Source organism: Leptonotus elevatus, chromosome 1 (genome assembly GCF_054856555.1).
Source record: "Leptonotus elevatus isolate MCC_2025b chromosome 1, RoL_Lele_1.0, whole genome shotgun sequence".
In the NCBI taxonomy this organism is placed as follows: domain Eukaryota; kingdom Metazoa; phylum Chordata; class Actinopteri; order Syngnathiformes; family Syngnathidae; genus Leptonotus; species Leptonotus elevatus.
Genome location: NC_141239.1, coordinates 53726226 through 53740026, shown reverse-complemented (window position 1 = coordinate 53740026; position 13801 = coordinate 53726226). Strand labels below are relative to the sequence as shown.

Genomic DNA, 13801 nt, shown 5'->3' with positions numbered 1-13801 from the left:
GCTCCAGGCTCCTGGGTTTGCTCTCCAGCCGGTGGCCCGTGCAGGGCCCGGAGGTTGTGCCTTGGTGCTGCCGCGGTCTGGTGGGCCCTGGGGGATTGTGCTTACTCTGACCTGGCCGGGGTCGACGGCTCCCCTCTTTGGTGGAGGTTTTCATGCATGCCAGACCCACCACACCAGCATCTACTGAAATTCAAACACAATCTGCTTCTTCCTCTGGTCGTTGAATTGGTAAAGGCTGATGTCTGTGGATCTCACTCTGCTTCATTTATCCTTCCTTCCTTTCCTCAGTCTTTCCTTTGGTCTCTTGAGGTCTCCCTAATTTGTTGGAATTTATATGTTTCTGGGGTTGGTGAAAGATTCTGGTTTGTAACCCTGTGGGTAGTAGCTGGTGTCTGGTCGGTGCTGGATTTTACTTTTCTTTCTTTCTTTTTTATCCTCCCTCTGGTCTCCTGACAACTTCACGACTAGCGGGATTCTGAAGTATTTTTAATAGGTTTTAGGTGAATTAATGAGCACACGCACGTATGCACACACACACGCAAATACTCACGCACATAAAAAAAAGAAAAGAGCAATGATGATGACATGTCAAATTGGTAAGATTACCGAATAAACAATACTGAGCTCTCTCGGGAAAAAAAAAGGACGTTGCTGTAAAATATGGATGTGTGAAAATAGAAGAACATTAATTTACTATTTATAGATTATCCAAGCAAGATTAGAATTTCATTATGCTTTTCAATTATGTAACATGGGGAATATGTCTCTGTTTATTATTATTCAGTGTAGCTGAATGAGCCAGATTTTCTCTTCCTCTGATCAAGACAAATACTGTGATTTTTGTCTTCTTTTCGTGTGTCAATATTCAAATCAAACCAAATCCAACTTTGTCATTTTACCAGACACATGCAATGCAGGCATGTGGATTGAAATTATTTTTCTAAATTAAAAAACATATTTACTTATTTTATTTTTATTTACTTATTTATTTATTTTATAAAATATTTATTTGTTTTATTTTATAAAAAAATTAAAATTACTAATTGAAATTACTTTTTTTATGACACTTTTAAGGTCACATAAACTCAATAAGACACAATGCCAGTGGTACTGGTATATCAGTTCAAATTAAAAATATTCTTAATACTGTATTGACTTTGTCCCGTCTGCTAATCAACAAGTCCCTGCACAGTAAAACATTTACAAGAGATTAGGATGTTATTTTCCATTGACATCATTGAGCTGAGCATGTTCTGATCTTACCTATCCTCACAGTAATAGGGACAGAATAAGTTAGGTGCAGTATTGGAATCATCACCACACATTTAAAATATGAACTAATATGTAACATGATGTGATGTTACTCTTTAGGGCATCCATATTGATAGGCATCCCAAAAGCACCCAATTCAATCTCATTGTGCTGATGTCATTCCCTGTGATAGTTTGACATGTATTAGCAAGTTCTATATAACTCAATTCCGAGATTATGAAGGAGCAGTTGTGTTTTCATAATGGCCGATGAATCAGTAGACCAGCTTTACACCCTCAGCAGGGAATTTCCCCAACCAGTCTACATGTGCTTTGTGGACTTAGAGAAGGTGTTCGACTGTGTACCTGTGGAGTGAATCCTGTGGGGGTACAGTATCTGTACAACCAGTTATTGGAGTTTGGTCCGCATTGCCCGGAGTAAGATTCATTTCCAGGGCAGGTGACACTCCTCCAAGACTTCCTGTTTTGACCGATTCTCTTCATATGAACAGAATTTCTTGGGGGCAGCCGAGATACTGAGGGCGTCCGGTTTGGTTACAATCTCATACTTGTCGGTTTTGCATATGATGTGGTTCCTTTGTCTTCATCAAGCCTTGACCTTTAGCTGGAGAATCTAAAGTTTAGATTATGAAGCAGTAGGGTTTCGTATCATCACTTGCAAGTCTGAGACCATGGTTCTCTGTCGGAAAAGGGCAACATACAGGTTGGGGGTAAGTTCAAATATGAGGTCACGTCCACAAGTGAGCTTGTGCCTGTGTCACTTCACAGTTGCTAGGAAACACCGTTTTTTTCAGGGGTGTATCTAATGAATTGTCCGTTAAAGTGACAGTGGGTAGAATGTAGTGCCATTTAGTGTTGAACTGATGGAATGCAATGACTGAAATCCGAAGCGCGTGCATTTTGAAGCACGCACACTGTTGTGCCTTAGAGAGACCACCCTTGGAAAGCCGGCCACCAATTATTACGTTCGCTAAGTTTGTCTCCTTTGGGGATCCGTAGCAGAAAAATGGCGGTTAGCATCCTAGGCGCAGCGCAACCTATGCAATATAATAAGGTATTGCTAGATCTAGGATTATATTAAAAATGTATATTGATCAGGTTTGTGGGCAGACCTTGGAACTTGATCCTCAGACCTGGTTGTAATGCTGGGAATGTAACTCTACTGAATTCTAATTTTAAAAAACAAAACATTTTGTATTATTGGCAGCAACTGCTGCTAATAAATGCATACTTGAGAACTGGAAAAGTGTTGATCCATCTAAAGAAAAACTGGATTGATGAACTTCGGTCATACTGTACACCAGAAAACAAAAAAAATATGTTCAACTCAAGAAAAACTAGTAGACTTTGAATTGACTTGGACTTTTGAATATGGTGACCCAGCTTGATATGATTTCAGATTGTTGATTTTTGTGTTTTGTTATTATTTATCGTTTTACTTGTATAATTCGAGAGAGGGATTTATTTATTTAGTCATTTCTTATTATTATTTCTTTGCACACTTTTTCTTCTATTTTTTTGTTTTTATTTGTCATTAGAAAGCTTGATAATTATAAATAAAATATTGAGGGGAAAAGTATGTTTAGATTTGCATATTATTAAATTTTATAGTAGGGGTTTAAAATGAATGAATACTGGGGGGGGATCAACACACTGTCTCTTTAGGTTTTCTTTTATCTTAATCTTAATCTCTTTGTTTCTTTCTTTTGTTTCTTTCTTTGTTTCTTTTTTTCTTTCAACACTGCTCTTTTTTACATGAAATGTATATTTTTCCAACTTCATTGATGGGACCAGAACATATTGAATGCATTTGCTTAGACTGACGAAACAAAACACATTACGTAATCCCTCTTTTGGGTTTTAAGCAGAAAAGTTGTTTGCGAATCCAGCGACCACTAGAGGGCCATGATGGATGTGAAATGCAAAGTGGGAAAGCAGCCAATCATATGCGGGTCTACTGGGGGACAACTCTTCATGGGGGCAAACGACGTATCTCGGCACCATATGAAGCAATCATCAACCCGCATTTGAAACGGCGTAATACACAACTACTTTCTCCAGAACAGCCGGCAACGGAGAGGCACGAGTTTGTCAACCCGACTGCTAGGACGGAACCACAAAGACGAGAACGCAAGAAGCCCCTTCTCTTCTTCCCGAAGCGAGCGAGTAGCACGGCGGCTGACGAGACTGCTCGCTGCAGCGGAGCACTTTTCAGCACCGACGTTCATCCCTGATCCAGTCGTCCGATCATCGGTAAGTGTTGGAACCGTGCATGCTCCGATAGGTCTGCGGCGGCATCGTGCTGCAGCAGCCCTGCGGTGTGTGTGCGTGTGTGTGTGTGTGTGTGTGCGTGTGCGTGTGCATGTGTCACGCCTCCGAGCCGAGACTGAGCAGGTAACTGCAGCGAGCGTCCATGACAGAAAGTACAGCAGCAGATGATGCGCAGCCTGCATGATCACGTAACCTATTGGAAGAAGCTTGGCAACTGACCGATATTCGCTACTCATTCATAACACCTCATGTGTGAGCCAGTCAAATCCAGTTGGAACCAGATTTTAATGAGGACCAGGAACAGTTAAAAAAAAAATCGCAACTTGAAAACAAGTTGAAAAAGCATTAATCTTCACACACTTTATATGGCAGTAAACCTTTGGATCCACGTTTGAATGGGATATTTTGTATGCACCTGAATAGCTAGTGTGAGTATTAGTTACACTTGTTATGTTGCTGGAAGTTGGCCTTTAATCTCAACTTTAATTTTAAGCATTAGCCAATAATTGATCTATTGTGTACATTATTTGCTTTCCAGGCCATAATGTCTTTATGTTATGTAAAATATAGCTGGACACAAAGAAAACATTTTATATGTGGGGTTCTGGAGTGCAAAATCATTCCCTCTTGATATCGATAGATAGCCATTATTACATTATAACATCTTAGCTTTACATTATACACGTATACCTTGGCATCCTTGCAAAACCATTAAGAGGCAGCAGCCCACAGCTCTGCTGTTGGATGACACCACGCTGCAGCCCGGGTTACACAACAAACAGTCCACTTGTCAATGCACTTTCAGGTCAAAGAACAGCCTGCTGATTTGATCGGCCCGGGCCAATACAGTAATAAGCTTCTGTACTGTATGCATAATCCCGAGTCACAAGTGCATCTGCACTTTACCCAATGTATTTAAATACTTTTTTTAAATTTATGTAGTGCTGTCACTATCGAATATTTTTAGAATCGATTAATCTATTTATTATTCAAGCGATTTATCGACTAGTCAAATTCATTTTAATTTTGCATTAATGTGTATTACAAAAACTTTTCTTTTCCCTTGATTACATTTTATTAATCAGTGATTGGTGTTTATTTTGTACTTCAATTGATGTTGTACTATGTTTTGGTCTTTGTTTTCCAAAGTAAAAACAGATATTTGCAAATGTCTTATTTTGATTAAACACGTTGGATAATCAGTCTTCTTTCATGAAGGACAACAAAAATCAGTGAGCAACTACTGTTGATTTGCTGAAATCAGAGGATTTGGACAGTTCTAAATAAACAAATGGCTCCAAACGATTATTTGATTGTTAAAATAGTTGTTGATTAATTTAATAATCGATTACTTGTCGATTAATCGGTTAATTTTGACAGCTCTAAATTGATGCAGATGATTGATGTCTTCAGCTGGGTAGTGATAGACCAATGTTTTTTTCAAGGCCAATGCCGATACCGACTATTAGTAGTCCGATAACCGATATTTCAAGCCAATATTCATATGCAGTTAAAGAGAAAATATTAGGTGTCAAAAAAAAAAAAAAATACTAAACATATAAAGATTTTATAGCTTTGTTTATTTTTATTTTTTTAATTGCAGGTAGCTTCTAGGGTCATCATCATGTGTTAAACTAAATTAAAAACTAAGCAAGTAAATAGTTCCCTTAAGTTTTACCAAATTCAAATATAATTTCCTAATTTTATTTAATTTTAAATTTTTAAAAATAATAAGTGTTGGGAGTTCCCAGTGTCAGCATCATTGTGTAAATTTAAAAAATCCATAAATGAAAAGTTCCCTGTATCACACTGACTGACAAATGCATGCAAATGTAGCTATTTTGGGATTTTGTTTTAAAAGATCTTTGCAGACAGTGAAAATTTGTGTTAATATGTTTGAAATGTCTTTGCGGCAAGTAAAAACTGTATGTGAGCATCTTACAAATCCTGATAAAAACCATAAATTCACTACATTCGCAAGCATTCACTGCTTAGTGAGATACCAACTTTATCGGCCTTCAGATTCGTACAAAGGCCGATGCCGATATTTGTCATACTGCCAAATATCAACACCGACAATCGGCCTGGCCGATAATTGGTCTATCCCTACAGCTGTGTATAAATGTTGATGAAATACAAATATGTCATCCATTTGTGAAGTAATGTGTAACTTGTGGGATGTTATTGGCAGGATATTTGCCGCAGTAAGTAACTTGAGCAAAGCAAAAATAAACATGGCCGTTTTTAGGTTTGTTGTTTTGCCACAGACTATGGGTGCTGTTGTATTGCTAACTTTATTGGATGTTAGGGATGTGAGTTTGTCCTTAATCATTTTATAGAGTAGTCATTCCTTTTATAAAGGTTTGTCACTTTTAGCATACGGTGTTCAGAAAATGTATTCATTACAAAGTTTGGGTGTTTACATTGTAAGAGGTAAGCCATGTCTTTGTGTAAATCAACCTGAATAATGCCAGCAAGTTCTGGTATGCAAATAATATAACCACAAAGTTGTAGGTATTTATGAATCCCTTTTCGTGTGGTTTGAGTTACATTCAATTCAGCCCTGCATTAGCAAGCTTTTTCTCCCCTTGTGCCTCCAACCAAATAACAGTACATAGTTCAAGAGGAAAGGATAGTCCAGCAATGTTTTCAACACTTAAACATTAACTGTCTTAGCAAAACAAACACAAAAACAACAGAAGCAGCGGCAGAGCCTGAGCTCAACTTTTTCACATTGGAACACAGTGCCAACTAAAATGCTAAAATAAAAATGAGTGAAGCTACCGAGCAGACCATGTTGAGGACTGAAATGAGGGCCGCTCAAGTGTCCAGCAGCTAAAAATATTTCGTGCCAGGTGGTGAAGTCTCAGCAATCCAAAGTGGTAATGAAATCTTTCCAAAAGATAGCTGAGTAAATGTTTTCATGACAGGTTGCCTTGGAGTGAAATCTTTTATGCTTCCATTACCTTCACGATCAAGGTAAAAAAAAAAAAAATCCATTCAATGGACTGGGCCCCAAATCCAAGCAGGGAATTTGAGATGGGGATGCCCCCGGTGCGTGTGAACCTTTTTGGTTCCTCCTGCTGTGCAGCAAGGCCCCAAATAGCAACCATTACCAATGAGCAGTGACACTGATTTGAGGTCTTATCATCTTTCAGGTATAAAGTGAGTCGCTCGGATGAGTCAGCAGTGGCTTTGTTGACATTTCCAGGCTGGTTCAAACCTCAAAATGTTTTAGTGTGTGTAGTAGCCAACACCCCCTCCCCAAATTAAATCAAAATTTAAACATTTATTTTTCCTTGACACAACATTTGATGTTTTGAATTACAACATTTTTGCTTTCCATTCTTAACAGCAGGCAAACAATGCAAGAACATACAGTAAATAAAAATAAATAAATAAAATTAAATAAAAATGATTGAAATTAAGATAAGCTTTGGCTTCTCTCTTTCTTTCTGTTTATTTTTATTGTACTTGTTCGAGATCAATTTAGATCTTAATGAGTTTCAAGTCAATCGGAAAAGGTTGGTTTTTCACAGTTTAAATTCAAAAGTGATTTTGTTTACCTTTCAGTAACATTTCAGCAACTGCATTGGCACATTCCTTTTTGACTGTGACACGATGCACCGTCCACCATTTGCAGATGCCCGTTATAAAGGAATTCAGGCCTAGTTTAAAAACAAAACAAAAAAACATGGAGCAGGATCTGGAATCGACCAGCCATTTTGGGAGTTTTCCTGCATTTCCTCATCGCCAAGATGAGATTGACTCATTTCCATCTGGTCACACAGTACATACTTTTTTTCTGTGTCGCAGGAAAGCTGACTTTGCTCCAAAAAGTGGATATAGAGAACATTGCTAAACATTCACACTTACGGTGTCTGAGCGGGACTGAATACCACACTGGCTGCATGAAAGGAAACAATGTAAACTACAAGACCGGGGATGCCAAATATACGGCCTGCGGGCCAAGACTGGACCTTCCAGGGGTCCAATCTGGCCCGTGACGACATAACACAAACTGCAGTTTTTCACTACAATTAGCTGTTGTTGCTCATTTTGTCCACTGACGACCACTTTAATGGCGTTCATTTTTGTTAAGAAATTTCAGATTACTCTGCAATAAGATTATAATAAAGAGAAAAAATGTCAGAATGTACATGAAGAGCATTAGAGCCAGTGAAGAGAAAAAATGGTTGGAAGTATTCTGACTTTAATCTCAGCATTCTGACTTTAATCTCAGCATTCTGACTTTAATCTCATAATTCTGACTTTAAAAGTGAGAAGTCTCACTTTAAAATCAGAATTATGAGATTAAAGTGATAACGTGAAAATTCAGAGATTAAAGTCCAAATTCTCACTTTAAAGTCGGAATTCTGAGAATAAAGTGTGAAGTATGCCAACCCATTCTTTTCTCTTCACTAGCCCTAATCCTCTTCCGTAAATTATTTACACCAAAAATAAGGAAATATTTTGGACCTAATCATTATTTATAGCTTATTAGGCTGTAGACATACTGTTGTGGCTCACTTGAGATCACATTTTTGTGAAAATGACCTGTGCATTAAAATGGGTTTAAAATGGCCCTGCACTAGACTACCGGTTCAGAAAAAAAAAATCACCAACGTATTGATGAGACAAAAAAAATGCCGTATCCTCGATTGCCCGATGGTAAACTCTCATCAAGCCATCAAAGAAACTGCAGCTCAAGCTTCAAATGAAAAATAAAATCTAGTACCAGCAACATGGTATTTAAGGTTGATTTTCCCTCTCTGTTTACATCATGTTGTACACACGAGTTGACTCGTCAACTCCTCTACGCCACAATGACGGTTCGAGCTTGTTTTTCCCTAGTCGCTAATCGAGCGAGTAAGCAGAGTTGCTTTCAGCAGTAGTTGAGCGCGCTGCGTGAAATGAGTCTCTCGCCTTTAATTGATTTAAATTGTCTTCTATTTCTGAATATGCGGCTTTGATAAGTGAGGGGGGAAGCCGGGAAAGGAAAAAAAGGCAGGATCTTCAACCATTGTCCATCCTTCACTATCAAAGTGGAGGGAGAGGAGGGAGGTTTTTTTTTTTTTACTGTACTGAAAAAATATCAATGGCATCATTTACAACTTCAACAGTGTTGACTTTATAACATCTGTCGTGCAACCTGTAGCATGGAGATTGAAATAAACAACCACAGAACTTATTTTGACAAAGTAAGGAGTACGAAGGAAGTATCTGTTTTCTACGACGGCGTATTAGGGCCACGTATATGTTTGTTAGTTTTTTTCCAGACGGGGAGTGGGGGGTAATATTCAGAGAAAAAACTCACAAATTTGCGAGAAAAAACTCAGAAACTTACGAGAAATACACGTAGCATAGCTATAGTCTAATGTGAGGATTCGTTGGTGGTTAATGGAACACTGTCTATAAAATGAAAAGGCAAAATGAAGACGGATTCACTTTACTCTACTTTACTCGTCATACACGGCAGCTAGAGCGACAACACTTCCTGATCCCCTATCAGCTGACTAACATTAACCAATCAGAAGGTAAATGCAAGTGAATGACGGAGAACAGCAGATTCGACACATCAACTTAGCTACTTGTACAAAAAAGCCAAAATGTATGAATGTGTAAATAATAATTCTGGAAACATAAATGTACAAGTAAATATACATTTTAACAAATGAACTTAAATGCTTAATCCTCAGTGTGCGTACCTTCGCAAAGAGCGAGGCGTCTTTGTCGCTGGCCGTACCCAACGCTTCAAACATCATATGGTAAATCTCTGCTAAAGCAACTGCTATCTCCTTATTTGGAAATCCGACTGAAAAGTATTGGCACGAACATCCGAATAGTATGCTAATTGTATTTCTCGTACGTTTTTGAGTTTTTTTCCACCCAAATTTGTGTGTTTTTTCTTGGAATATTAACCCCCCACTCTGATAAAAATAAAAATAAACATATATATATATATAGATAGATATATTAGGGGTGTGAATTGCCTAGTACCTGGCGATTCGATCCATATCACGATTTATAGGTCACAATTCGATACGATGCCGATTAATCCCCCTACAAATCTATGAATTGATTATTGCGATTTTTTTCCTTTTTTTTTTTACTCAAATTTAGAAAATACTCATCAGTAAACTTGTACATATATACTGTAAGATTTGTATGAACATTTATTTATTTATCTGAAACTTCAGGCTTATAACTGAGCTACTGTATTTAACAAACAGGTTGCAGTCTGTTTCATGTTTGAACCTGAAATAAAATATTAAGGCTTAATGTTCCATTAATAGAAAATCCTTCCATGCTTTAAGTGTGAACCCTAACCCTAAGTAAGACGTTTTGTTGAATATTTCCATCAAAAATGTATGTTTAAAAATCGATTCGGCCGCATATAGAATCGATTTGAGAATTGTGCACTGTAAGATCGGGATATATTGCCGAATCGATTTTTTAAACACCCCTAATATATATATATATATATATATATATATATATATATATATATATATATATATATATATATATATATATGTGTGTGTGTGTGTGTGTGTGTGTCCCCCTGATATGCCGTCGTAGTTTTCAAATAGAAGGATTAAAAATAAAAATTTGAAAAATTAAATACTGAATAGAGTACAGATACCTGAAAAATCTATTTACGTAGTGAAACCAAGTATTTGTACGACACCTCCCACCACTGACTGACTGACTGACTGGCTGGGTCACATTTCCCTCTGAAAGTCAAATATGCAGTCCGGCTAGACATGAGATTTAATCAAGCGAGATGTGACAGTTAATTACTGTGCCGTTAGTGGCGAGCCATTTGATTTATTTCCTCTCCAGAAGATTGCCTTGCTCCACATGACAATTTTCTTCCTGTATTCAACACAAGTGTGGAGACTAGTGGATGTTTTGGATTAGATAGCTCAGACAAGCAAACCATTTGCTCAAGTTCAAAGTCTGAAGTGTCATTTTCAAAAACACCTCAAAACAACTTTCCAACAGCATGAGTCAAGTCAGTTCCCAACTCCAATATTCCATCAGCCATCCTTGAGCTTACAATTCTGGCTTATTCCAGTTCCAACTTGTTATGCCTTCCCTCCTCACATCATGCTTTCATGGTATCTAGTGTGACACTTTGGTGTTTGGCACGACTCCCCACTCCATATCAAATGAGCAAAATAAATAACTCAATTTACAACCTTTTTGATGCGCCTTTATTACTGATTTTATTGGATCAGATTGCCTTCTTTTTAGTGTGGGGCTTTACGCTGCAGCGCTTGAAAGGCGCTAAAAGAATAAAGTTTGTTTATGATCTCATTTTCTTGTCCTCCATCCCTTTCCTGCACACACCAAAACGTTGCTCCCCGGAAGCATATGAAGATGCAGTCTTGTGTAACACTGGAGAAACCAGTTCCATCCAGTCCACGAGGTGTTGCCAAGTAACCGGCTGTGTGATGTGCGCGATAATCGGGGTGTCCACTGTGTGAAAGCAGAAAGCTGGAGTTTTCCCCATTTTGTGGCCACTATTACACAAGGCTGCAGGAAACGAGAGAGAACAGAAACTCATTTTCTTATCTTAGTTGAATTGGAATTTGGAATGCAAACCAGCTTTTCTTGGTCTTCTCAGTGTCACACCCAGCAAAAACTAATTTGCATGACAAAGTTCATATTTGAGAAATATGTTTAAAATACATCCTCCGGCAGGCATTCAGAATTTCTTGTTCTAAAGAAAATGGTTTCTGATTGGACTCATTTTTGTCTGTCCTACTTCCTAAGTGTATATTTCCGAGAACATTTCTTTTTTTGGGGGGGTTCCAGAAGCATAGCAACATATGTGCTTTATCAGAAGAGTTCCTCTTTTCATACGTTAAGCATGTAATGTCTCGGGATAGACTAGTTATCGGTCGGGCAGCTTTTCAGCGCCAATATTCAGCATTTCGACTTCCTATCGGCATCGGCCTTTTTGAAGAATCATATGGTTGATAATAGATCAATTTAAAACTGTGTTAACTTCAGGAAACCATTTATTTAAATTAGGGCTGGGCGATATTGCCAAAAAATAATATCTAAATTTATTTCAGTCATTCTGGACGATTCCGATTTTAATCAAAGTAATAAATCCAACAAATATTCATTCAAAGGTTTTATTTATTAAAAAATACATCCTGTGCAAAGTGTTCAGACAAAAATAAGCATTCAGCACTGAACTAAAGCTAGCATTAACATAGCATTTATCATCCACTGATGCCATCACACCACAACAGGTAAGGTATTTTTATTGTTTAAATACTGTACTGTACTGTTAATGTAAAAAACATAAATAGAAATTAAAATGTTTTTTTTCTGTTTTTGGAGTTTAGTAACAGATTAATTGCATTGACATTATTTCCTATGAGAAAAATGTTTTGGAGGTTGAACAATTCGGACTTTGAACACTTTGCAGGAACGAATTATGTTCAAACTCCGACGTACCACTGTAATTAATAATACATTTATAATATTTCTGTGTACCTTAATTTCACGATTTAGCTGATTTGATTTTTAAAATGATTATGAATTGAATTAATTAGATTTATTGCCCAGCCCTAATTTAAAATTCCGGGTAACTTTAAAAGCTACTGACCCTGGGAACTCTCTGCACATTCTGTTTTTGTTTGAAATTAAAGCTAAGTAAAAGTTTACCATTTCAGAAATATTGAAATTTTGGAAAACTTGATTTACTTTTATTTAACCTTTTAGGGTGTGCTAATAACCCTTAGAAGTCCCAGAATTGGTTTTGCAAAAATTTTAATTTATTATTGATTAAGATTAAAAAAGAAAAGAAAAACTATAATAATTTGCAAATCTTAAAAGTTGTTGCAATCCTGTGAAAAATAATTATGTCCTTTTTTTTGTAAACTTTTTTTTAACGATTTTGGGATGTTTGCGTTCAGTTTCATCCCATAAACGTAAAAATGTATATATAAAAAAGACAAAAATGGACATAAGTGTTTTTCTCAGGACAGCGACAATATGCTTAAAAATATTAAACAAAGGTAAGAGTTGGAGTTTGTACTTTTTAAAATGTTGTCGCCAATATTTTCTTTTTTAGCTCCAAATACCGGTTATTGGCCTCCTTGACTACTTTTTTTTTTTTTTTTTTAAGAGCTCAGTATTGTTCATTCGGAAATGTCATCATCATTGCTCTTTTTTTTTTTTTTTTTTTTTTTTTAATATATATATATATATATATATATAATTTTTTTTTTTTGTGTGTGTGTGTGTGTGGGTGAGTATGTGTATGTGCGTGCGTGCGTGCGTGCGTGTATTTGTTAGCTCACCAGAAAACCTATTAGAAAAAATCTCATACCGTTCACCTAAACCGAACTTGCCTCCTTGACTACTAATAATCGGTATCAGCCCCGCAAAAAAACAAATCGGTCTATCTCTATTGATATCACATTGGTCAAGTGACTGAATTGAGATGTTGTTGGATGAAGCCGGTTGCCAAATTGAATCCATATATGCTCATGTCCTTCACTCCCTCTCTCCCGCCCTCTCCCAAAACCAACCCCAGGTGACTTGGTCGGAGAAGATAGATAAGGGCAGCTGCTGCCTCTCCGATTTTGTCTGACTCCTGTCATGGCATCCTCTGTGATCAGCCGTCATCTTGTGCTGTCCCTCCACAAAAACCTACGTCTCAGTGTTTCAGGTAAGACCATTGGCCTCTTCAACATATGCCAATAACTTCTTTGTCACAGAAAGTCCTACTCTGTATTCATTGGATAATTCAGATTTTTATCCATCATTGTTATATAGACTTAACTGCAGGTTTCCGTCAAGAATGTTTCCCTATACAGCAACTTCATTTGATAAATGAAACCAACATCATGAGTAGTAATGCTATTGAAATAACATTTGAACTCTTTGTGAGCAAAGAAAAAAAATAACAATAGCCAAATGACAACTTTAAATGTAACATTATATCATATGGATACACTGTATCATTGTAATTTAATAATAATAATAATAATAGTAGTATTTTTTGTCAAGTCAGAAGTATTAAAAATAAATCCATCCATCTATTTTCCAAACCGCTGAATCAATGCACTCTAATAATTGTCTAGTTTTGAAATTTTGAATGTCCAATTGATTCTTATTTCAGTAAGTGCTGTGGAAAGCAAATCAAATGAGATATTTCTGTTTGCAATCAAATCTAACCAAGTGACCGTGCAAATGTCAAATCTTGGTGTGGACACAATTAAAAAGGATGG

At 36.9% G+C, this 13801-nt stretch overlaps 1 protein-coding gene across 1 annotated transcript in view; it reads left to right on the top strand.

The window, feature by feature from the left end:
• Positions 1–3203: 3203 nt before the first annotated feature.
• Positions 3204–13801, top strand: part of abat (4-aminobutyrate aminotransferase) — a 29936-nt gene continuing 19338 nt past the window's right edge. The window contains exons 1-2 of the mRNA XM_086070014.1: positions 3204–3524; positions 13105–13239. Of these exons, the coding sequence (XP_085926140.1) occupies positions 13170–13239 (70 nt within the window). The 5' untranslated portion in view covers positions 3204–3524; positions 13105–13169. The remainder of the gene's footprint in view (positions 3525–13104; positions 13240–13801) is intronic.